Source organism: Ctenopharyngodon idella, chromosome 2 (assembly GCF_019924925.1).
Source record: "Ctenopharyngodon idella isolate HZGC_01 chromosome 2, HZGC01, whole genome shotgun sequence".
NCBI classification, from domain to species: Eukaryota; Metazoa; Chordata; class Actinopteri; order Cypriniformes; family Xenocyprididae; genus Ctenopharyngodon; species Ctenopharyngodon idella.
The window spans coordinates 5737664-5762776 of record NC_067221.1 but is presented as its reverse complement, the minus strand read 5'-3'; the positions used below and the strand labels follow the sequence as shown (position 1 = coordinate 5762776).

Sequence of the window (25113 nt, the reverse complement as noted above, 5' to 3'; positions counted from 1 at the left end):
ATCCGAAAGGGGCGTGGCTTCATGTTCAGTTTTCTAAACAAGACACTGCAAACAGCAACATAAAGCTATCACATTATTTCATATGCAGTGTATAGGGAAATGTACCCACCAGTACTTAAAGAAGTTTGAATTAAATAAACTCGGTGAAAGGGTGAAAGGAGTGGAGAAAGCTATTGTTTGATTTTCCTGCTGTGTTTACATTGCGCTTGTTGTTTGCATAAGACACACCCATGCTTGTCAAAGCTAGTGATTCTGAATTGTCACCACCTTCAGACAGAAAATCTCAGAAAGGTTGACAGAATAACCATATTATTATTAATATTATTATCCCATGCGGTAGATATTTTGTTTTTCTGGTGTTGCTAGCTACTAATTAAAATTAGGCAAATGATCTAAAAACACAAACTATTTCTTTACAGTTTGTGACAGGGTTGACATATAGCCATTAGGGTAAAATCTTTCCATGGCAGATGGACTTAGCCTTCTCCACACTGTAGCTATGACAGTTAACACAATTGATCGTTCGTTATATCATCAAATAAGCATGAATGAACCACATTTCAACCACAGAAAGAAGTCGGTACACATCATTTTTCAAGTTTAAATTCACCAACGTTAATCTGCTAACTCCCCTGACTGCTTTGTCGGACAAAATGGCGGATTCGGCGTTATGATTGGTTAGATCGCCTGTCAATCAAACTCCCGCGAAGGGTCAATTGCTTAAAGGAACACTCCACTTTTTTTGAAAATAGGCTCATTTTCCAAGTCCCCTAGAGTTAAACAGTTGAGTTTTACCGTTTTCGAATCCATTCAGCTGATCTCTAGGTCTGGCGGTACCACTTTTAGCATAGCTTAGCATAGTTCATTGAATCTGATTAGACCGTTAGCATCTCGCTTAAAAATGACCAAAGAGTTTCGATATTTTTCCTATTTAAAATGTGACTCTTCTGTAGTTACATCATGTAGCCTACTAAGACCGACGGAAAATGAAAAGCTGCGATTTTCTAGGCCGATATGGCTAGGAACTATATTCTCATTCCGGCGTAATAATCAAGGAACTTTGCTGCCGTACCATGGGTGCAGCAGGCGCAATGATATTACGCAGCGTCTCTCACAAATGTCTCCATGGTTGCAAGTCACGCTCCCTGTGCAAGCAGGGGGTCACAGGCGCTGCATAATATCATTGCGCCTGCTGCACCCATTGTACGGCAGCAAAGTTTCTGGATTATTACACCGGAATAAGAGTATAGTTCCTAGCCATATCGGCCTAGAAAATCGCAACTTTTCGTTTTCCGTCGGTCTTAGTACACGATGTAACTACAGAAGAGTCAAGTTTTAAATAGGAAAAATATCGAAACTCTTTGGTCATTTTTGAGCGAGATGCTAACGGTCTAATCAGATTCAATGAACTATGCTAAGCTATGCTAAAAGTGGTACCGCCAGACCCGGAGATCGGCTGAATGGATTCGAAAACGGTAAAACTCAACTGTTTAACTCTAGGGGAGTTGGAAAATGAGCCTATTTTCAAAAAAAGTGGAGTGTTCCTTTAAGATTATCTACAGAAACACAATACTCACCAGAGCCTTCGTGATCTTGTTTAACTCCTAAAAAGATGGAAAGAGTACTTCTGTAATTAAGAAGATTAAGATTGACTTTGTTTGACCGTCTATGTTAAAGAGATAGTTAACCCCCCCCCAAAAAAATTCTGTCATCATTTACTCACCCTAATGTTGTTCCAAACTTGTATGAATTTCTTTGTTCTGCTGAACACAAAGGAAGATATTTGGAAGAATGTCAGTAACCGAACAGATCCCGCCCCCCATTGACTGCCCTAGTATGAAAAATAAATACTATGTTAGTCAATGGGGGGCGAGATCTATTTGGTATACTGACAATCTTCCAAATATCTTCCTTTGTGTTCAGCAGAACAAGGAAATTCATACAGGTTTAGAACAACATCAGGGAGAGTAAATGATGACAGAATTTTCATTTTTGGGTGAACTATCCCTTTAAGAGAACATTTTTGTGATCATCTCTGGTTAATTTATTTCCAAATTTCTTATTTAAAAATCTAATTTGTTCCAAAATATATTTTGTTCCATGTCTTAAGAATTAGTGATTAGCATAGTACTTTTAACATTTGCAGTGTCTTTGGACAAAAACACACTTTCTATGTTTCTCCTTCCTTCAAACAAGCAGACATGAAGGCTCCGGCTCCTCTTCAGTCTGATCTGAAGGTGAATACGGATGCCAGACTACAGCGAACCTATACCACTCCAAGGCTGGAAAACCGGTTTCTGGCTCAAGCGCCCTCAGCATTGTCTCACCATCAGTACACATCTCCATCCTGGGCCAATCAGACCTCCACCACCTCATCATGTCCAGCACTCCAGCCAACCAGCCTGTCCTCCACAATGGCCACCTCATCTCTTTTGTCGTCCACAATGATGAGCTCAATCTCTTCCCATTCCTCTCTGCTGAGCACCAAGAATACCCTTCTAATGGAGCCTTCACTCCACCTTCCAGTCTCATCCTCTCTAACCTCCACCTATTCCCATAATCCTTTACTCTCTTGCTCCCAAAATTCCACTGCCAGTGCCATCCCACCACTCTGCCCCTATCTGTCACCTTCAAAGGAGAATAAAGTGGGCAAAAATAAAAAGAGAGAAGTGGAAGTTTTCTCACCGGAAGGCTTGCTGGGATATAGTGAGGATCCCAAACAGGTATAGAGTGATTTCCTCTGTATTGCTTTGTAAAATTTCTGTTTTTTTTTTTTTTAATTCTTGAAAGGGGACCTATTATGCAAAATTCACTTTTGCATGGTGTTTGGACATAAATGTGTGTCAACAGTGTGTGTACACAACCACCCTATAATAATAAAAATCCACCCACTCCTTTTTTTTAACCCCCATAAAACCTCAATAGTCTCATAGAACAAGCCGTTTAAATTTTCTGTACAGTGTGATATCACATTGCTCAGGCCCCGCCCACAACTGTCTGATGTATTAGCATAGTTTCCGCCCTGAGCGAGTTACACAGTCCGCCATTGTCGACACCAGAGCTGCTGTAGCATCAAGAATGTCTCATAAGCGATTGAGGTGTTTTGTTGTTGGATGTGAGAGCGAACATAACAGTCTTCATTTACTCCTGACATGCAGAGCCGCTGAAGATGCAGTGGATTATTTTTATTTTTGAAGGGAATGCGCTACAGATCTAATATACACAAGCGATTTCTGTCTCTGCTGTTTACGTTCACAGACATAACCGACTGTGTTTGTGAACTGTGTGTGTTTTTGACATAATCTTGTGTGTTTTTGACAGTTTAAACACAATAAGACATGAAAGAGAAGTTAGTTTAATACTCACGAGACGTGCCGTCTGACAGCCAGCTTTCTGTGCATGTGCTTCAGATATGTGTGCTCAGAAAATGATAAATTATAAGTTTAAACTGATAGAGCTTTAAAACGCATACAGATAATAAACTTTCATGATGAAGAAGAACTGCATTATCCGTGAGCGTGAACGCGATATAGATGATAATCAAAATCAATCAGATATTTTGTTAGTGTGTGGCAGAGAATCCGATGCATGAGTTGTAGAGGCACCGCCCTCTTCTGAAAAGGGGGCGGGGAGCAGCAGCTCATTTGCATTTAAAGACACATGCACGAAAACAGAATGTTTTTGCATGCACTCAAAAATGGGCATTTACAACATGGTATAATAAATGATCTGTGGGGTATTTTGAGCTGAAACTTCACAAACAAATTCTGGGGACACCAGAGACTTATATTACCTCTTGAAAAAGGGGCATAATAGATCCCCTTTAATTCTTCTTCTCCACAATTTTTTTTATTCATATTTATTAATTACAGTAACGCAATCATTGCTACTAATTCAATTCAACCACTAAACATATAGGATTTATTTTACTGATAATTTAATCTTTAGGGCATACATCTGTTTAACCACCTATAACCACATTGAAAAACATTAAGAAAGCACAATACGATTAAGACAACTCTGAAGTTGCATTTCATTTAAAACTTTGCTTCTGCAGAAATGTTACAGGATGCCTTGGAAGGACTGGTATTTTCTTTTGGAAATGCAAATCTAGTTATTTTATATTGTCTCTTAACAGGATGCTATCAGGATGCCTTCCAAGGAAAGCTTGGAAGAGGAAGACCAGATGCCATCCTCTGAGATACCTGTTTTGGATATGGATTTAGATGGAGAGGGGGAGCAGACCTTAGCTCCTCATGAGGAGTTTGGGGTGCTGGAAGCAAGCGAGGATGAGAAACTTATGGAACTGATGGGCCGCAAGGTGAGCTGAATGGTTTAAAGGGTTAGTTCACCCAAAAATGAAATTTCTGTCATTAATTACTCACCCTCATTTCGTTCCAAACCCGCAAGACCTTCGATCTTCAGAACACAAATTAGGATATTTTTGATAATTTTTTTATCTCCCATAGAAAGCAATGAAATTACCACATTCAAGGCCCAGAAAGGTAGTAAAGACATGGTTCAAATAGTCAACGTGACTATTTTAGCGACAGTGGTTCAACCTTAAAGGGGACCTATTATGCAAAATTCACTTTTGCATGGTGTTTGGACATAAATGTGTGTTGGCAGTGTGTGTACACAACCACCCTATAATGATAAAAATCCAACCACTCCTTTTTTTTTAATCCTCATAAATCATAAGCAGTGTTTCAGAACAAGCCGTTTCCAGATCCCTGGCAGTGTGACGTCACTTTAGCCACAGGCCCCGCCCACGAATGTAGACTGAAAAATTTGACACTCAAGGATAGATCAGTACAAACTGTTCGTGATCCAGCTTACAGTCTCCAGTGTGATACTGGATACGGCAGTAATAAAGGTGAGAGCACTTTATTACAGTTCATCGGAGTTGATTTATGGATATAAAGCTAACCAGTTTATTAAGCACCACCTGAAAAGGCATAAGGTCTTTATATATTTGTTTACTGTTAGTTGTAACGAGTGTTTCTGTGTACTTCGCTGTGTATGTTGATAATAATGCAAGGGAGAAAGAGAGAGTTTATGGATAATATTTTAATGTACACTCGCACTGTTTTATTAAGCTCTTACAGTGATTTTCTAGAGTGAAAACAGACACTTCATATTTTGTGTGAAGTACAATAAACATTATAAATCTCATCGGTAAACAGGCTTGTACTAATATAGTGGATAAAAACAAGAAGACAATATAAGTTATAACCGTAATTAAACTAAACTATACCTGTTATATCTCCATGCAGCATATATTAGCAGTTTCTGACATTATAGTGCATCTTGACTGAATCCTGTCACCGGAGAATCAGCTCTTGAAGCTCCGCCCTCTTAGGCCGAGCACAGCAGCTCATTTGCATTTAAAGGGCACACACTGAAACGACGCGTTTTTGCTCAACCACAAAAAGTGGCAATTTTAACATGCTATAAAAAATTATCTGTGGGGTATTTTGAGCTAAAACTTCACATACACACTCTGGGGACATCAGAGACTTATTTTACATCTTGTAAAAGGGGGCATAATTGGTCCCCTTTAATGTTATGGAGCAATGAAAATACTTTTTGTGCACAAAAACTAAACAAAAATAACGACTTTATTCAACAATTTCTTCTCTACCCTGTCAGTCTCCTACGCAGTTGACGCAGTGCAGAGCTTCCGTGTTTACGTCTGAACGCCGGCTCAGTATTGTCAGACTCTGTTCACGTGTACAGAGGCAGCGTTCAGACGTAAACACAGAAGATCTGCACTGTGTCTTCAACGTAAACTATGTATGAGAATCACAGGGAAGAGAGGAAATAAAGTTATTTATGTTTTGTTTTTGCGCACAAAAAGTTTCCTCGTCGCTTCGTAACATTAAGGTTGAACCACTGCAGTCACGTCGTTAAAGATGTCTTTAGTACCTTTCTGGACCTTGAATGTGGTAATTTCGTTGCTTTCTATGGGGGATAAAAAAAAAAACCTCTTGAGATTTCATCAAAAATATCTTAATTTGTGTTCTGAAGATGGTTTGGAACGAGTAATTAATGACAGAAATTTCATTTTTGGGTGAACTAACCCTTTAAATGATGATTTAATAATTTGCTAGCCCTACGTATTTCCTTTTTTAGCTTTATTTATCTCTTACACTCACCAAGGCTGCATTTATTTGATCAAAACTACAGTGAAAACAGTAATATTATTATTGTTTTAATTTTCTGTTTTAATATGAATATGCTTTACTATATATTATAAAAACAGATTTATAATATATTTTAAAATGTAATTTATTCCTGTGATGGCTAAGCTGCTATTGGTCCAGTCTTCAGTGTCACATGATCCTTCAGAAAAATCTTACTGACCAAACATTTTGTAATCATTCTTACACCACATAATGGATGGACAGAGTGGTAAATGTGAAATCAAACAACATTTTTGTTTGTCCTTCAGAACAACCTGGTGAATATGGTGTGCTGCTCCCTGGTTAATAAGAGCTGTACCCCGGGCCAGAAGGACTGGGATAAGCAGAGAAGTGTGTGGGGCATTATTAAGAAACTGGCCGCTGAGATTACCACAGAAGACCCTGAGTTTGTCCTTAAGGTTGGTGTTTTCGCAGGCGTGAGTGCGTGTGGGTTATGTTGTCTCGTTGTTATGTTGTCAACGTGTGTGGTTTTGGTTTTAGGTTGCAGTCTATGCTAGGCAGGAACTAAACATTCGTATCGCAGCCAATTTCTTGCTAGCACTGGCGGCCCATCTGCCTGCGTCAAAGCCACACTTTAGAAGGTACTTTTGTGCTGCTGTGCAGCTGCCATCTGATTGGCTGGAGGTGACAAGAATCTATAGCATGGTAAGTGTTAATACAGTAAATATCTTACTGTCCTTAAAAATGTATCATCATATTCATATACCATGATATACATGGTACTTCAAAGAATATAATGGTATTAGCATGGTAGATGTACAAATAAGGATTTTATTTCGCTTCTACTGTATTATTTTAATTGTTGTTTTTGTTTTTCATGTTTTTTTCGTGCAGTGTTTCAGTAAATCTTTACCCTCCTGCCTGAAAAAAGCTCTAGTGGATAAATTTAAGCAGTTCACTGAATATCAGCTGGCCAAATACAATACACGGAAGCATCGCTGCAAACACAACAAGAAACGAAAGAAAGGACAGGTAAACACTTCATATTTAATATTATATATCAAAACACTTACAGTGAGGTTCAAAAGTCTGAGACCGCTGAAAATGATTCTTTGAGAAAATATTTATATATATATATATATATATATATATATATATATATATATAATATATACTTTTAAAATCATTATTTTATGTTTATTTCCAGGTTTATTTTTTTAAAAGATATTTTGAATCATATATTTTCAATGTTGTCTAATACTTTTGGGTACTTTTGAATCTTACATCTTTAGAAAAGCACACATCCCACCAACATATAATAATAAACACACATTTTTTCTTACTTTTAAAATGCTTTTGTTTTCTTCCCTCTACATTCAGGAAATCTCTGCTGCGCAGTGGAAAAAGTGGGGTGACCTCCTCAGAGTGGATGACTCAATTCTCAAAAAATATGTGAGCTTTGCCATGTTTAGTTTCATCTGTTTGATGTGCAATAATCATTTGTACTGTTGTTACATCAAAATGTCTTCTCATACAATTCTGTGTGTTATGATATAGTTGGAGAGCCAGAATCGTGCTATAAAGGATAAAAAACAGAGTGAATTCAACCTCAAGAAGATGATAAAGCGCCTTCACATCAAAGAACCTGCAGAATATGTCATGGCCATTCTGGGAAAGAAGTAAGTCCTACAAACTAGCATATATATATTGTAGTCAAATCTTTGGTGAACTGATTGCTCAGTCCAGTCTAACTTTCAGCCATGAGTGACTATGTTTGTTAACTGTTTTTGCACGCAGATACCCGAGTGATCTGAAGGGATTCTCTCGCAGTGGTCTTAGTGGGGTCTGGGATAGAGAGAGAGCTGGAAAACGGATGAAACTTAAGCAACCTGACACATGGGAGTGCAGACTGAGTCAGGAGGGAAACAAAGCTGCCACCTGGGAGAAACTCATCGGTGTGAATGAGGGTCCAACATGTACTTAATTCTTGAACATCTACTCATACTTAAGTATATGTTTTTTGTTATTGCAGATAGGAAGTCTCTTCCTTTTATGGCAATGCTGAGGAACCTGAGGAACATGATTTCTGTGGGCATCAGTGAGAAACATCATTCTGTGATCCTCAACAGGCTTACCTCGAAGGTGAGCATTTCTTCATTCAGATTTTCACTTACCGGAACGTGCATAAGATGATCAAGTCATTTATTTGAGTTAATCTTACAGAACGCAGTAATCCAGAGCAGGCAGTTTCCCTTCCGTTTCCTGTCTGCTTATAAAGTCATTTTGGAGCTCAGTAAATTTGGTAAGTTTGTGTTTGGTTATCATGTTCCTGATTTTAGGGTTAGGTTTTCAGCTGTTCCTGATTTTAGGGTTAGGTTTTCAGCTGACGTTGGTGCTTCAAAAATATTATCAAGCTAGAATTTCCCTCAGATTTTAGAGGTTGTTAAAAATTTGTTTTAGGACTGTTTTTGTTTATCAGGAAAAAGATACTGATTCAGAAATCTGCTTGGCAAAATTGTTAAAATTATTACTTTTATTTAACAAGGATATGTGAAATTGATCAAAAGGTAAAGTACAGATAATTATAACATTACAAAACATTTCTAATTCAAATTGATGCTGTTCTTCCAATCTTTGTATTCATCAAAAAATCCTGAAAAAATGTATCACGGGATAGTTCACCCAAAAATGTTGTCATCACTTAGTCACTCTCATGTTGATCCAAACCTGTATGAGTTTTAAACACAAAAGAAGACATTTTGAAGAATGTTGGTAATCAAAACATTCAACGGTAGCCATTGACTTCCATCTGTCTGGTTACCAACATTCTTTAAAAAACCTTCTTTTGTGAAGAAAGAAAGGTATACAGGCTTGGAACAACATTTCATGAGGGTGAGAAAATGATGACAAAATTTTAATTTTTGGGTGAACTATCCCTTTAAGCAGGACAACTGTTTTCAACATTCATAGACCATGTTTCTTGAGTGCCAAATCGGCATGTTAGACTGATTTCTGAAGGATCAGAAATCATTTATCAAGGAATAAATTACATTTTAAAATCTTTTAGACTAGAAGAGTGTTTTTGATCAATTAAATGCAGTTCTTTTCTTAAAAACCTTAAAATCTTACTGACCCCAAACTTTTGAACGGTAGTGTACAGTTAAAGGGTTAGTTCACCCAAAAATTAAAATTCTGTCATTAATTACTCACCCTTGTGCCGTTTTACACCCGTAAGACCTTCGTTGATCTTCGGGACACAAATTAAGAAATTTTTGTTTAAATCCGATGGCTCCGTGAGGCCTACATAGCCAGCAATGACATTTCCTCTCTCAAGATCCATAAAGGAACTAAAAACATATTTAAATCAGTTCATGTGAGTACAGTGGTTCAATATTAATATTATAAAGCGACGAGAATATTTTTGGTGCGCCAAAAAAAAACAAAATAACGAATTATTTAGTGATCTTCCTGACACAGTGTTTTGAAATCGGCCATCACTAAATAATTCGTTATTTTGTTTTTTTTTGGCGCACCAAAAATATTCTCGTCGCTTTATAATATTAATATTAACGAAGGTCTTACGGGTCTGGAGCATGAGTAATAAATGACAGAATTTTCATTTTTGGGTGAACTAACCCTTTAATTCAGTCATTATCAAAGATTTGTTTATGGTGTTTTAGGGATTTTTAGAGTGTTTAAATCTACAAAACAATTGGGGCCAGTTTCACAGACAAAGCTTAAGTCTAGTGCCAGACTAAAATGCATGTTGGAGCTGTTTTAACTGAAAGCAACTTGCACTGGCATATCTTAAATATGTCTGTGCCAATGTTTTGTCTCAAGATGTACACCAGTAATGTTTTTAAATAAGGAACGTTTATAAAAGCTATTTAAATATCCTAATTTAACTAAGGCCTACTCCTTAGTCTCACTGGATTTCAAATACAATTTCATCAAGAATTACAATCTAATAATGTCTTTTATAGACGTGTTCTTGAGGAAGTTTGAGTGACGTGTTCTCCCCTTTCAGCTGGTGGGCCTGCGGTCGAGGTGCCAAGCTCAAAGGAGATCCTGCGAGACATTGTGAAGAAACTGCCAAAGAGCAAACGATTCCAACACAATTGGGACACAACAGTGCGCAAGAGACTGAGAGTTACAATGCGAGTGCCCTTCGTATACCGCATATTCAACACCAAACGCAATCTCCTGAGAAAAGCAAAGTGTGTATTTATTATTAAAGAAAACCATTACATACTACACTGCCCGGCCAAAAAAAGTTTGGATTTAAATAGGCAAATGCTTAAGAGTCTATAATTGGATCATTATTGCAGTGATTATTATGTTTCTAGCATGTTTGGCAACAGTTCTTTCAACCCTAATTGACGGAGTATGTAGCCTTTCACTGCCATATTCCAGGATGACAAATGTTATGATGCTATTTCAGTCAAGGGGTGTGTCAAAAGATCTTGTATTGACAATGCAAGAGGTGAGCACTCTGTAAAGTCTCCTCCAGCACATCCCAAAGACTTTCAATGAATTTAAAGGGGACCTATTATGCCCCTTTTACAAGATGTAATATAAGTCTCTGGTGTCCCCAGAATGTGTCTGTGAAGTTTCAGCTCAAAATACCCCACAGATCATTTATTATAGCTTGTCAAATTTGCCCCTATTTGGGTGTGAGCAAAAACACACCGTTTTTGTGTGTGTCCCTTTAAATGCAAATAAGCTGCTGCTCCCGGCCCACTTTCCAGAAGAGGGCGGAGCTTTAACAGCTCACGCTTCGGTTGCTCAACAACAACAAAGCTGGAGAATCTCACGCAGCCAAAATGAGGATTGTCAGTAACGGTGTTCAGCCTTACATTGTTCAAACCGGAGTCGACACTGATGGAGAGACTCAGGAAGAAGTTACAACTTTTAGAATGAATCTGGACATTTCTAAATGGTTAGTAGATAAATTTATATAGTTGCTGTGGAGTTCAACTCATCGACTAGCATGTGCCGTCATGTTAATCTTTTGTGCAAATCCAGCGTTGAATTGACCCTCGTTTGTGAAGCAGTCCGGCGTAAAATGAGGGCATGATAACAACACTCTACTACAACAACTCTTACACTTCTCTAAAGCCCAACATGGCCTCACCCCCTTTGTTGCGTGTTCTCGGGGACAGGGTTTATGCAAATTTGAGGGTTAGTGATGTCACCAACTTGGGAAGAAGCTCGTTGTAGTCCTTAAACAGAGAATTCTTTAAAAGAAAATATCTCCCTTTGCATTGAACTTTGAGTGTTGTAACTTTGCAAACATTGTTTATGCCCAAACAGCAACAGTCAAAAGTTAAAAAAAAAGTGAAATCATAATTCTCAGAGATGCCAATTCATGTGTGAAAATGATTCTTCGTGCTCCTCCCAACCGTTCTTTCAAATTTTGAGCCTGATGAATCTTGGCGTTGTCATCCTGGAATATGGCCATGATGTGTCTTCCTATATGGTTGTTTAAGAAATGAAAACATACACACTCCTTCAATTAGGGTTAAAAAGAACTGTTAGAACATGCTAGAAACATAATAATCACTGCAATAATGATCCATTCATAGACTATTTAAATCCAAACAGTGCCTATTTTTGGCCAGGGCAGTGTATAAGTGGTATAATACAATACATTATTATTTGAGTTTGTTTTACCCCTGAACTGACATTGTTGTTGTTTTTTGTTGTAATGTAAATTGTTAGTCAGAGACTGTACACTCAGGAGCTTCTGAAGAAGTACTGCTGTTCTTTGGAGAAAGCTGTGCAGATCTCCTGCAAGTACAACATCCCTCCTCTCCCTGGACGCACTCTTGTGATCTGTAGTGCCAGTTTTTCAGAGGATCGCGACTGGAGTGGCGCTGAGGACGTCTGCTTGCCCCCTGAAAGCACCGATAACATTGACAATGATAAACTCTCAGCATCGGTCAGATATGAACATATGTGACTGTGGATTTATATTTTTGTGTTACATGTTGTATAAATGATCTAGTCAAAATGAAACATATTGTAAAGTACTTTTCTTTTGCTTCTGTAGGTACAGGAAGTTGCGCTGCTTTTATGCATGATGATTAACTACTGCAGCGAAGATTCCCAAGTCATATTTCATAGACACCAAGACTTCCAGGAGTTCAAGTTCAAGTCTGACGTCCTTCTGGATAATGTGAGACAAGCAATGAAGCAAGCGAAGGTAAGAATTTCACTGTATATACCTTTTAGAATCAAACAGACTTCTGCTATAAATAAAATATAAATAAAAATAAAACACTAAAAAATAAAATCAGTTATTTTGAATCCTACAAGTGAAGTTAGGCATCACAACATTATAATGTACAATATGAAAAATGAATATTCAATTTGAGATTTGCTAAAGATTACTTTTTACACTGTTATTAAATTATTAGTGTTTTATTTTAAATGTAAAAACAGTGGATATAAGCATGCATAATTAAAGGATTAGTTCACTTTCAAATGAAAATTAGCCCAAGCTTTACTCACTCTCAAGCCATCCTATGTGTATATGACTTTCTTTTTTCTGATGAACACAATCGGAGAAATATTAATAAATATCCTGACGCATCTGAGCTTTATAATGGCAGTGAGCGATACCAACAAGTATGAGCTGAAGAAGGTGTCTCCATCCACATCCATCCATCATAAACATACTCCACACGGCTCCAGGGGGTTAATAAAGACCTTCTGAAGTGAAGCGATGCGTTTGTGTAAAAAAAAAAAATCCATATTTAACAAGTTATGAAGTAAAATATCTATCTTCCGCCAGACCGCCTTCTGTATTCAGCTTACAGAGAAAATGTAAAACTCTCGCAGTTCAAAAAGCTTACGCTACGTCCTACACCTCCTCGCTCAACTTACGGAAAAACCTTATCTGACGTGACGCCAGTTTACACTTTCATCATACCTTGAATACAGAAGGCGGTCTGGCGGAAGCTAGATATTTTACTTCATAACTTGTTAAATATGGATATTTTTTACACAAACACATCGCTTCGCTTCAGAAGGCCTTTATTAACCCCCCGGAGCCGTGTGGAGTATGTTTATGATGGATGGATGTGGATGGAGACACTTTCTTCAGCTCATACTCATTGATCCCGTTCACTGCCATTATAAAGCTTGGATGCATCAGGATATTTATTAATATTTCTCCAATTGTGTTCATCAGAAAGAAGAAAGTCATATACACCTAGGATGGTTTAAGGGTGAGTAAAGCTTGGGCTAATTTTCATTTGAAAGTGAACTAATCCTTTAAATATCCAATATTGTATAAAAACATTAAGATATAATGACATTTTTGGATGGTGTCACACATTTTCATCCTTTCTGTCTCTCTATCCCTCTCTCTCTTAGGATATGAGTGAGTGCAACGCAGATTCTGAATTCATTAATTTCTCTACATTGTTTACTAGGATGACTGAAGAGAAGATAAAGGTGTGAGCCCTTTGAATTTGTGGTTATACCAGGGTACATTAAAAAAATTGGTTAAAATAAACGGCCTGTCTTTTAAAACCTCTCTCCCCACAGCTGGATCGTATAGTTGTGCTTGAAAATGGCTACACCAACACTGCTTTGATGGCGGTTATCAATAACTATCGGCAAGATACCAACCCTGATGCTGTTGTGATAGAGGTGCTGCTCGGAAAATGGTACGTTTTGTGAAACTTATTCTAAAAAAATTTTTCTTAAAGCATCTGCTGTTTGCAACAAACATGTCGCAAAATTTGTCGTAGTTGCAAATAAATCTTATATTGTTTGTTTTTAACAGGCTTTCACAAGATAATGTGAAATACGAACTGGAATCCAACACTGTACAACTCTGTGGGTTCAGCGAGCAGATCCTGAAGTGAGATCTTTAGCTGATTCCTGTGTTGTTCTTAATGTATATTCTCTCTTGTGAAAAGATTAAGATGATTTTCTTTTCAAAGAAACAAAAACATGTAATTGTCGGTAAGAGCTAGCATAGGATCTACCAAATTTTCACAATATACACTACTGTTCAAAAGTTTGGGGTTGGTAAGATTTTTTTAATGTTTTTGAAAGAAGTCTTTATGTTCACCAAGGCTGCATTTTTAAATAAAATAAAAAATAGTCAAAACAATTTAAAATAATTTTAATTAATTTATTTATTTTCATTTAATTTATTCCTGTGATGGCAGGCTTCTTTTCTTTTTCGTCTTCTTCTTCTTCTATGTCTTTTCTTCTTTGTTGTCGTCTTCGTTTTATTCTTCTTCGTTTTCTCTTCTACTACTTTGTCTTTTTTGTCTTCATGTTAAAAACAACTGTGCTGCTTAATTTTATGTGGATACATTTTTTCAGAATTCTTTGATGAATAGAAAGTTGAAAAGAACAGCATTTCTTTGAAATAGAAATCTTTTGTAACATTAGAAATTACTTTACTATCACTTTTGATCAGTTTAATGCATCCTTGCTGAATAATTGTTCATTTCTTTGACTCCAAACTTTTGAACTTTTGAATATTGCAATGATATTAATATGCTTTTTGTTTGTTTCCTAAAAAATGTGTATAATTATTTTAAAACTGATTAGAGTTGGTAAGTTCAGTTAAAATCACTGTTTCCGTTTCAATGATTCATTTAAAATCCCCCTGTAGTCAATAATTTTATCCCTTAAAACTCATCTTTGATCACCAAAATTATATTTAAATGTTTTTTCCAGTGGAAAAAATTTTCCTCATGACTTAAAATAGCTTGAATGTAACTCTACACCATTGCTACATTTAGTATACGCAGATCGATGAATATGCAAATTAGCCCCGCCTCCACTCATTCGCAAGAGCTCAGAGATCCACTCTGTCAACTTTACTGTAGTAAACGCTGCACAGGGTCAAGTGGAAATACTGGTTTAATTCAGCCATATATGTTTGAACCAGACACTGATTCAGAAGAAGTGGAAGAGTAAATTATACAGACTCGTAAAACAAGTCCATGTATCAGAATGGTAAAGCATTTTATGTATCGCTCTCTACACAGTTAATGATATACTAAAACCCGTCCGCATGTTGACGGGATTGGTTACAAGGTAGTTTGTGATGTAAGGAACACCTGCGTTTTTTAAACTGTCTTTGGTTCACTGCAGTTTTAAGGAGAAAAATACTCAGCAACAGTGTTGACTTATGAATTTGCACATGGTTTGTCTAAAAGCATATTAAAAACACCACATAGACATATAAACAACATTAAAAACTTGATTTACACCACAGGGTTCTTTAAAACTATCATGTTTGTTCACAAAAATGTTTATAGAAGCCCCCATCTGGCATTTTAGCTGTTTGTATATAAATAGAAATTATAAACATTCTTCCTTGTGTTTGTTTTGTAAACAACGTATTTTACTTTTTGCATTAAACATTCTACAACTCTTAAATCTATTATGATATATAACGTCTAGAGTTGTTTCAGATGTTCATGCAGATCTGTTCTTTGACCGTAGGTTTGTCTCCGAGAGAGGCTCCTCAAGGATGTTGCAGCACGTGGAGCACATGGACAGACTCTATAACATCCCTCCACCACAGGGGCGCAAAACTGAACCTGAGAGAGCTGCTGATGTCATCCCACTTCCAGCAACACCAAAGTTAAGGTATGACCATAATATGCATAAATTACTTATATTAAACAAAATGTACGTCAGTCACTTTAAGTCTAAGTTGGGTGGTTGTGGTTCAGACTACATATAAGTACATTGAAAATGAAATGCTAAACAAAATTTGTCTTTGTCAATTATCTTCTCTCTCTTCATAGATGGAAAGGTGTGCGAGTGTTCATCTCTTCTACGTTCAGGGACATGCATGCGGAGAGGGATGTTCTTGTGCGTAGTGTGTTTCCAGAGCTCAGAAGGCGGGCAGCGGCGCACTATCTCTACCTGCAGGAAGTGGAGCTGCGCTGGGGCGTTACGGAGGAGGAGTCTAACCGTGCTGTGGAGCTCTGTCTGTCGGAGGTCTGCCGCAGCCAGCTGTTGCTGGGAATTCTGGGGGAGAGATATGGCTTGGTGCCGCCCCGCCCTACTCTACCTGAACTTCCTCAATACAGCTGGGTAATAATTTAATTTGTTTATCTGATAGATGCTTTTATCAAAAGTGTGATACAGGTGGTTAGTCACGTAAACTCTTGCAGCACAACTTCAAGTGTAAAAGTGCAGTAAGCGATCTCTGAGAAACACTGTTGAAAGTGGAGCAGCACATCACACTTGTAGCCAATCAGCAGTAGGGGGCGTGTCCACTCATGATGGGGGAGGAGAGAGTGAGACATTCAGCAGTAGGGGGCGTGTCCACTCATGATGGGGGAGGAGAGAATGAGCCAATTAGCGGGGGGGGGGGGGCGTGTCCACTTGTGATGGGGGAGGAGAGAGAGTGAGACGTTCAGCAGTAGGGGGGTGTGTCCACTCATAATGGGGGAGGAGAGAGTGAGCCAATTAGCAGTGGGGGGGGCGTGGCCACTCATGATGGGGGAGGAGAGAGAGTGAGACATTCAGCAGTAGGGGGTGTGTCCACTCATGATGGGGGAGGAGAGAGAATGAGCCAATCAGCAGTAGGGGGCGTGTCCACTTGTGATGGGGGAGGAGAGAGAGTGAGACATTCAGCAGTAGGGGGCGTGTCCACTCATGATGGGGGAGGAGAGAGTGAGCCAATTAGCAGTAGGGGGTGCATGTCCACTCATGATGGGGGAGGAGAGAGAGTGAGGCATTCAGCAGTAGGGGGCGTGTCCACTCATGATGGGGGAGGAGAGAGAGTGGGCCAATCAGCAGTTTGGAGGCGTGTCCACTCGTGATGGGGGAGGAGAGAGAGTGAGACATTCAGCAGTAGGGGGTGTGTCCACTCATGATGGGGGGAGAGTGAGTGAGTAAGAGGGAGATTTGAAGAAAGACTGTAGAAAGAGAGATGGCTGAGAGACATTACAAAAGAGTAAAGGTCAGAGGAATATCACTGGAAAAAAATAGATTATGATCAGACACGAGCTTTAAGAGCTTTATAGAGCATTATATATAAGTTATTGGCTGATATTTCTTTTTAATTGATCAGTATCGATTGATATTCGATGTTCACTTCACCTATTTTTACATTTAGATTGCCTTCGCCAATTGCCATCATCTAACGCTCACTTAAAGTTAATCTTTAAAAACAAAATAATTTACTAACACTGTTAAATGTAATGTTTAGCAAATCTCAAAATAATTTTTAATTTGTTACTGTACATTATAATGCTGTGATGCCTACATCCACTTGTAGCTTTAAAATGCTTTTAGGTTTTTATATTTAATTTTAATTTTGAATTTATTTTGATAAAATAGTATAGAATTTAATAGCATAAATAGCATAGAATTTAACATAACATTATCACCTTTAACATTATCGGTATCAACCAGAATTTTAATATCGGTTCATCTCTAAATTACTAATATGTCACCAAAGCAATATAACGTGACATTGTATACTGGCTTGGGCTCCTTGTCCTGGAGTTTCATGAATTGCTTTCTTGCTTCACTCTGCCAGCTGAACTCTGCGCCTGATGGGTTATCCATTACTGAAATGGAGATTCGACAGTTTCAAGCGCTGTATCCAGACTCTTCCCAAAGTCGCATGTTCTTCTACTTCAGATCGCCCCATCTCACCAGGTATGCATTCATTGATCATTTGTCAGCTGATCAAATTCTGTAGTGTCAGACAGCAGGCTGTTCTCAGTCAGTTCTGATGTAGGCCCTAATGAAATTAAATAGTGAACAACACAAGCTGATGTTTCCGAGGCTCTGTGTTTTACAGTATGTCACGTCATCTACATTTTGTGTGTTTGTATGTGTAGTTCAGTGCCAGTGGCATGGAGGACAGACTTTGTGGCAGAATCCAAAGAAGCTGAAGCTAAAATGAACAGCCTGAAAACATGGATCCACAACAACGAGTTTAAAGTGACAGAAAAGTGAGTTCTGTTCACTTGTTTCGCCATGCACAGTGAGGAAAGGCGTATTTATTCGTTGTTCCCTGATTCATATTCTCTTAGTTATCCCTGCGAATGGGGTGGGGTGGTGGATGGAAAGCCCTATGTGAAAGGCCTGGAGGACTTCGGGCGGGCAGCACTGGAGGATATCTGGGAAGCTGTACAGCAACTCTTTGTAGAGGTCAGTATCTGAATAAATATAAAATAAATCAATTAAACAATGAACAAGGATGATGTGGATAAAGGTCTGCAATTTGATCATTAAAAAAAATGTAATCTTAGATTGAAAGTATAATATTCATTTTAGTTCAGTACTTACCTATATTTAGTATATTCTACTTGTAAATATTATATAAATATTGGGATTGGGATATTCTGCAATTTACATATTGGGATTATCTACAATATTTACTAATGAATAGAATTGCCTTTAGGTCTCGATTAGGTCCCACCTTCTTTGATAATAGAAAATGCAAATATGTTATTACTAATCACTTCATAGTCACATGTCATTATTTCTATAATATCAATTTGGTAAATTATATTTAATTTACCAAATTGATATCAGTGCGTTCATAAAAACACCAAAATGATCCCCAACCCCTTAACCCTTGTGTACTGTTTTGATTTTTGAGTTGTCGGAAACATCAGTTAACCTATGTTTTTTTTTTCTTGAAATTTTTCCTCATTTACGGTCATGAACATGCATGCAATGTTTCAACACGCTGATGTGTTTTGACATATACACACTAAATTTTGGTTCAATTTGACTCGCATATTTTAATGCTCTAAGGCAACTGTACAGACCCAAAATAATAAAATGTCTTGGTTATATTTTCTTATTTTAGTTTTTTACTACCCTGTGAAGCTAAAAAAGGAGGTTTTCCTCACTTATTTCAATACAAAAAAAATATTTTGTCAGCCACATATGGTAAAAATGAGCTATCATTTCTTTTTTCAATCTATCTGAAATACTATCTAACTTACATTGTTTTTCTTGAAATTTTGTGACTTTTTCTCATTTAGGGTCATGAACATGCATGCAAAGTTTCAACACTCTGATGTGTTGTAAAATGTGCATACAGGAATTTTAATACGTTCATACAGTTCGTGGGTCAATTTGACCCATATAGACATCCATTCATAATCAACTACAGACCCAAAATACAAAACACTTCTATTTTGTATGTCAGAACTCCTCAACTCTAGTACTGAAGTGCCAGTGTCTACTGAGTTTAAAGGATTAGTCCACTTTCAAATAAAAATTTCCTGATAATTTACTCACCCCCATGTCATCCAAGATGTCCATGTCCTTCTTTCTTCAGTCCAAAAGAAATTAAGAGTTTTTGATGAAAACATTCCAGAATTTTTCTCTTTATAGTGGACTTCAATGGTCTCCAAACGGTTGAAGTTAAAAATTACAGTTTCAGTGCAGCTTCAAAGGGCTTTAAACGATACCAGACGAGGAATAAGGGTCGGTCATTTTCTAAAAAAAAATCAAAATGTATATGCTTTATAGGCACAAATGATCGCATCACAAGTGCTTCCACCAGAACGCGATTCCGTATTCTTCAAAAAGCTTACGCTGTATTATGTAACGAACGTGGCGCCAGTTCCGTTTTTTCCGTAAGTTGAATAGGGAAGGCGTAGGACATTTAGCGTAAGCTTTGTGAAGAATACGGAATTGCGTTCTGGTGGAAGCACTTGTGATGCGATCATTTGTGCCTATAAAGCATATACATTTTGATTTTTTTTTTTAGAAAATGACCGATCGTTTCGCTAGATAAGACCCTTATTCCTCGTCTGGTATCGTTTAAAGCCCTTTGAAGCTGCACTGAAACTGTAATTTTTACCTTCAACCGTTTGGAGGCCATTGAAGTCCACTATAAAGAGAAAAATCCTGGAATGTTTTCATCAAAAACTTAATTTCTTTTGGACTGAAGAAAGAAGGACATGGACATCTTGGATGACATGGGGGTGAGTAAATTATCAGGAAATTTTTATTTGAAAGTGGACTAATCCTTTAACAGCTTTTTATTTTCAAAGTTTGTGGAAATATAAAGTTGTTTTACCTGTTAATTATCTATCCCACTTTTTGAGCATAGATATGAAAATGACTTTTCTAACTTAAATTGTTAAAAATCTTGAATACTTCAGAGCTTAAGTTTGACTTAAGACTTAAGTTTGGTATCTTTTTAAAGGGAACACTTCACATTATTGTAGAAGTAAAAAAAAGTTGTAAAAGTAAAGTTTAAAAAAGTTATAGAAGTTTGTTTATGAAAATTTAAAATATATAAAATATATATTTTCTATAAAATATATATTTTAAAAAACATGTTCAACTCTAAAACTTCAAGAATATCAAAGCTAAATATCTGAACAAGTTCTGTGCCAAATTTTAGGTTGATATCTCAAAAAAATGATTTTCAGTAAGATTTTTTTGTGCGCAATACCAAACTTTTTCACTAGATGACATCCAGACTCCACTGGTGACTCTTCAATTTCCATCGATTTTCCATTTTTGAGTGATCTGAACCATATTTTTCCATACTTTTCAAAAAATTTATAAATTAGACATCCTATTCAGAAGAAGTTTGTGCAGTAATATTAATATTTTATTTGAATTCGATCCCTAAAACACATATAAAAAACATATGGAAAGAATCAGAGCGTGTGTTATAGTTTGGCACGGTATCACAAATGAAGAATCTATTGCTATTAATCTATTGCTCTGTCATTTCTTTTGAAAATCAGTCACCAAATATAAAAAGTAGAGTCTGAAAGCTTTCAAACGATGTATAGTTTGTCAAGATTAGTTTAGGTTTAGACTAAGATATTATTGGTATAACTGTATAATGGTAAATGTCCTATAGGTCGGGGGAGGGGCAGTCTTAAAAATAGTGGTTAAAATATTTTTATAAATCATAAATTCAGATATTTATTCTTTGTAATGTGTGAAAAGTATTGATATTAAAAGTTAATTATTTAAACATGATTGTATGTTTTTTTTTTTCATAGTGTGATTTTTGGGGAATTGTATTGAATCCAATTAGGGTCAATTTGACCCGGACCATACGGGCAGTCGCCAGAAATTGAACAGTGCATGAGGGTTAATCTGAGCAGTTTCACTGTCAACAAACAACAGTCAGTTATACCATAAAAAATTAAATTACAAACAATAGGACAAATACAACTGAAAAAATATACAAATTAAATAATTTAGCCTACTAATAATAATAGCCTACTATACAGAAATTGAATAAAGTAATCAAATGTAAAAAAAACGCTGCATAGTCTTCACCATACATGTTAAATATACATCGATTCTTATTAAAGTTATTCAGTGACTGAATCTCTCATTTTCTTTTGTTGTTTGATTAACATTAATGACAGAGACAGCAGCAGGTTTATTAGGCTGCTGTCACTTTAAGACCTAATGCACAGATCTAATATACTGACAAGCATTCGGTTACCTTCCCAACTGTTAATGTTCACTTAAGACATAACCGACTGCATTTAAGTGAAAACTCACCAAGACAGGCATTTTGACATATTTTTGTGTGTATTTGTCTGCTTAAGCGCACACCCTAAGCCCAAAGTAGCCTATTCTTGTCCGTGTTTTGCTCTATTTCGGATTGCGAGCACAGAAAGCCGCCTGGGGAACAGTGTCTCTTTCACAGCTCAATATTGAGAGCGACTCATCTTTAAAAACGCAAGGGGGGCCCTACGCAACTAGCGTAGTTTGCGTATAGGGAGGACCGGCACTGCATATTGGGCCCCCATACATCCCAGTGCTTTTTTTACATTTATTAATTAGTGAAGTGATTTTCAGGATTTTTTCTCTCCTTTTTTTTGTTGTAGGAGACAGATGAAGATTTGACCTCAGAGATTAAAGAACAGGAAGTCCATCAGGATTCCCAACAGCGGCAGTTTCACGGCAGGGCAAAGCTTATTTCTATTGCAACAGAAAAACTTCAAGAATGTCAGCAAAAAGGAGGAATTCTGATGGTTGAGGGAAAGCCTGGAGAGGGCAAAACTGTGTTCATGGTAACTGTACATTTGTACAAATAGCCATCTGTATCTTCGTGTATTCATGCTCAATGTATGATGAATTACTAGGAGAACACTGAAGTTCATCTGAATATCTCTCTGTATCTTCTGTTTTATTAAGGCTGCCCTGGCCCAGGCACTCAAAACCTCTGTCAAAAACAAGAAAGCGCCTCTTTGTGATGTCATATCCTACTCCACAGATGCTAGCCAATCAGCTTGCAGTGTTGAGCAGCTTCTTCGCTGTCTTGTTCAGTGGCTGAGGAAAATAAAAGATGATGTGGAGTTGCCTTCAAACACATCTTACAAGTAAGGAAGGATCTGATGTAACATGTGTTGTCATATGCAGGGTTGCCAGGTTTTCACAACAAAACCCGCCCAATTGCTACTCAAAACTAGCCCAATCGCGTTTCAGGGGGATCCCCTGGTAAAATTTGCATTCCAGAGGCTAAATATCATGTTATTTGGGGTTGCTCCAACCTGAGGACATGAAAAACGACCGTCGGCAACAGTGTTAAAGGGTTAGTTCACCCAAAAATGAAAATTCTGTCATTTATTACTCACCCTCATGTCGTTCCAGACCCGTAAGACCTTCGTTCATCTTCGGAACGCAAATTGAGATATTTTTGTTTAAATCCGATGGCTCCGTGAGGCCTACATAGGGAGCAATGACATTTCCTCTCTCAAGATCCATAAAGGTACTAAAAACATATTTAAATCAGTTCATGTGAGTACAGTGGTTCAATATTAATATTATAAAGCGTGCGCCAAAAAAAACAAAATAACGAATTATTTAGTGATGGCCGATTTCAAAACACTGCTTCAGGAAGCTTCGGAGCATTATGAATCAGCGCGTCGAATCCGCAGCTCGGAGTGCCAAAGTCACGTGATTTCAGCAGTTTGGCGGTTTGACACACGATCCGAATCATGATTCGACACGCTGATTCATAACGCTCCGAATCTTCCTGAAGCAGTGTTTTGAAATCGGTCATCACTAAATAAGTCGTTATTTTGTTTTTTTTGGCGCACCAAAAATATTCTCGTCGCTTTATAATATTAATATTGAACCACTGTACTCACATGAACTGATTTAAATATGTTTTTAGTACCTTTATGGATCTTGAGAGAGGAAATGTCATTGCTCCCTATGTAGGCCTCACGGAGCCATCGGATTTAAACAGAAATATCTTAATTTGTGTTCCGAAGATCAACGAAGGTCTTACAGTTCTGGAATGGCATGAGGGTGAGTAATAAATGACAGAATTTTCATTTTTGGGTGAACTAACCCTTTAAAGTAGCCCAACTTGTTATTCCAAGCCCAATTATTCTCTTGTTGCATTACAGAGACTTGTTGTCTGAGTTCCACTTGAACTTGAAGGACCTGAACAAAGAGAAGCCACTGGCCTTGCTTGTTGATGGGGCGGACCGTATCCATGACGGTCGAGGTCAAAGGGTGTCAGAATGGATACCACAGCACATCCCTAAGGTGTGACAGACAAACATGTACACTTAAAGGGGTAGTTCACCCAAAAATGTTGTTCCAAACCTATAAGACGTTCGCTCATCTTCAAAACACAAGTGAAGATATTTCCATCCTTCCACTGAAAGTCTGTTCACCCAAAACTCTTCATAAAGAGATCATTAAAGAAATCTATATGAACTGAGCAGTTCCAAGTCTTCAAAAGAAACACGATTGCTTTATATGATGACATATTTAATTTAGTCTTTTACTGACATATAAACATTAATCAGCGAACGCACATAGAGCACTCAGATATGGTAAACGGAAGCTCAAGCATGCTTGCTTGATGTGTAGTCAGTGTTTATATGTGTATAAACTTTCAAATAGATTGAAAAGTCTTTCAGTGGAGGGAAAAAGGTCTTCGTTTGTGTTCTGAAGATCAATGAAGGTCTTACGGGTTTGGAACAACATGAGGGTGAATAAATGATGACAGAATTTTCATTTTGGCGGAACTAACCCTTTAAATAAGTGTAGTTAAACATTATGGAGCCTTCTCATTAACCAGTTACTGTCTTCTCAGGGTGTCTGTTTGGTCCTGAGTGTTACTTCAGAATCATCCCTACAAAACACTATTAGCAAAAGGAAAGGTGCTGTGTCATTTCCACTGGGGCAATTATCCTTACCTGACAAGAAGGAGATTGTGCAGAAGCAGCTTGTTGGGTTTGGAAAGAAACTGAGCGATTCTGCTTTCAATAACCAGGTGAACTTCCCTTTCGCTTTCTTGCTGTTGGAGTACTATAAGAGAAAACTGTGACCTGCTTTTGCATAGCTAGTGAATACATTGTTGTGTTCCCCTGTAGCTTCAGACACTGCTGATGAAGAAAGGCTCTGTAAGTCCACTCTACCTCCATTTGGCCTGTGAGGAGCTCAAGAATTATGCCTCCTTTGAGAAGGTAAATAATTGTTAAATCATTTATTTTATAGTGATCCACATAATGTTATTTAGCTTAAAGGGATAGTTCACCCAAAAATGAAAATTATCCCATAATTTACTCACCCTCAAGCCATCCCAGGTGTATATCTTCTTTCAGATGAACACAATTAGAGTTATATTAAAATATCCTGGCTCTTCCAAGCTTTATAATGGCAGTAAATGGCACTCACAATTTTGTAGCCCAAAAAAGCACATCCATCCATCATAAAAATTATCAACACAGCTCCAGGGGGTTAATAAAGGCCTTCTGAAGTAACAGGTTTTTGTAAGAATAATGTCCATATTTAAACTTTATAAACTATATTAACCAACTTATGTCGCAAGTCGACATACGGCGGAAGAGTGAGCTTCGACTCGACTTATGATGTAGGTCGGATGTAGGAGTAGCGTAAGCTTAGGTGAGAGTAGACGCCTCACGTGCTTCAAACAAATAGGGCTGTGCAACAAACTCAAGCTCCTCTTCTTTTATATCGAAATCTTCTGACATTT

At 37.5% G+C, this 25113-nt stretch overlaps 1 protein-coding gene across 2 annotated transcripts in view; it reads left to right on the top strand.

Annotated features, from left to right (window-relative positions):
• Positions 1-25113, top strand: part of tep1 (telomerase-associated protein 1) — a 43190-nt gene that overhangs the window by 481 nt on the left and 17596 nt on the right. Inside the window, exons 2-27 of one of the 2 annotated variants that reach the window (XM_051869998.1) lie at positions 2200-2723; positions 4139-4321; positions 6455-6604; positions 6687-6851; positions 7041-7178; positions 7527-7598; positions 7704-7825; positions 7944-8101; positions 8179-8288; positions 8370-8448; positions 10174-10363; positions 11868-12087; positions 12199-12351; positions 13527-13607; positions 13701-13822; positions 13942-14019; positions 15627-15773; positions 15935-16226; positions 17683-17804; positions 17990-18103; positions 18185-18302; positions 21983-22168; positions 22293-22477; positions 23513-23654; positions 24211-24390; positions 24491-24583. In XM_051869998.1, the coding sequence (XP_051725958.1) occupies positions 2202-2723; positions 4139-4321; positions 6455-6604; positions 6687-6851; positions 7041-7178; positions 7527-7598; positions 7704-7825; positions 7944-8101; positions 8179-8288; positions 8370-8448; positions 10174-10363; positions 11868-12087; positions 12199-12351; positions 13527-13607; positions 13701-13822; positions 13942-14019; positions 15627-15773; positions 15935-16226; positions 17683-17804; positions 17990-18103; positions 18185-18302; positions 21983-22168; positions 22293-22477; positions 23513-23654; positions 24211-24390; positions 24491-24583 (4122 nt within the window). In that variant the 5' untranslated portion in view covers positions 2200-2201. Of the gene's footprint in view, positions 1-2196; positions 2724-4138; positions 4322-6454; positions 6605-6686; positions 6852-7040; positions 7179-7526; positions 7599-7703; positions 7826-7943; positions 8102-8178; positions 8289-8369; positions 8449-10173; positions 10364-11867; positions 12088-12198; positions 12352-13526; positions 13608-13700; positions 13823-13941; positions 14020-15626; positions 15774-15934; positions 16227-17682; positions 17805-17989; positions 18104-18184; positions 18303-21982; positions 22169-22292; positions 22478-23512; positions 23655-24210; positions 24391-24490; positions 24584-25113 lie in introns of both variants that reach the window. The other variant, XM_051870005.1, reaches the window with a different exon arrangement.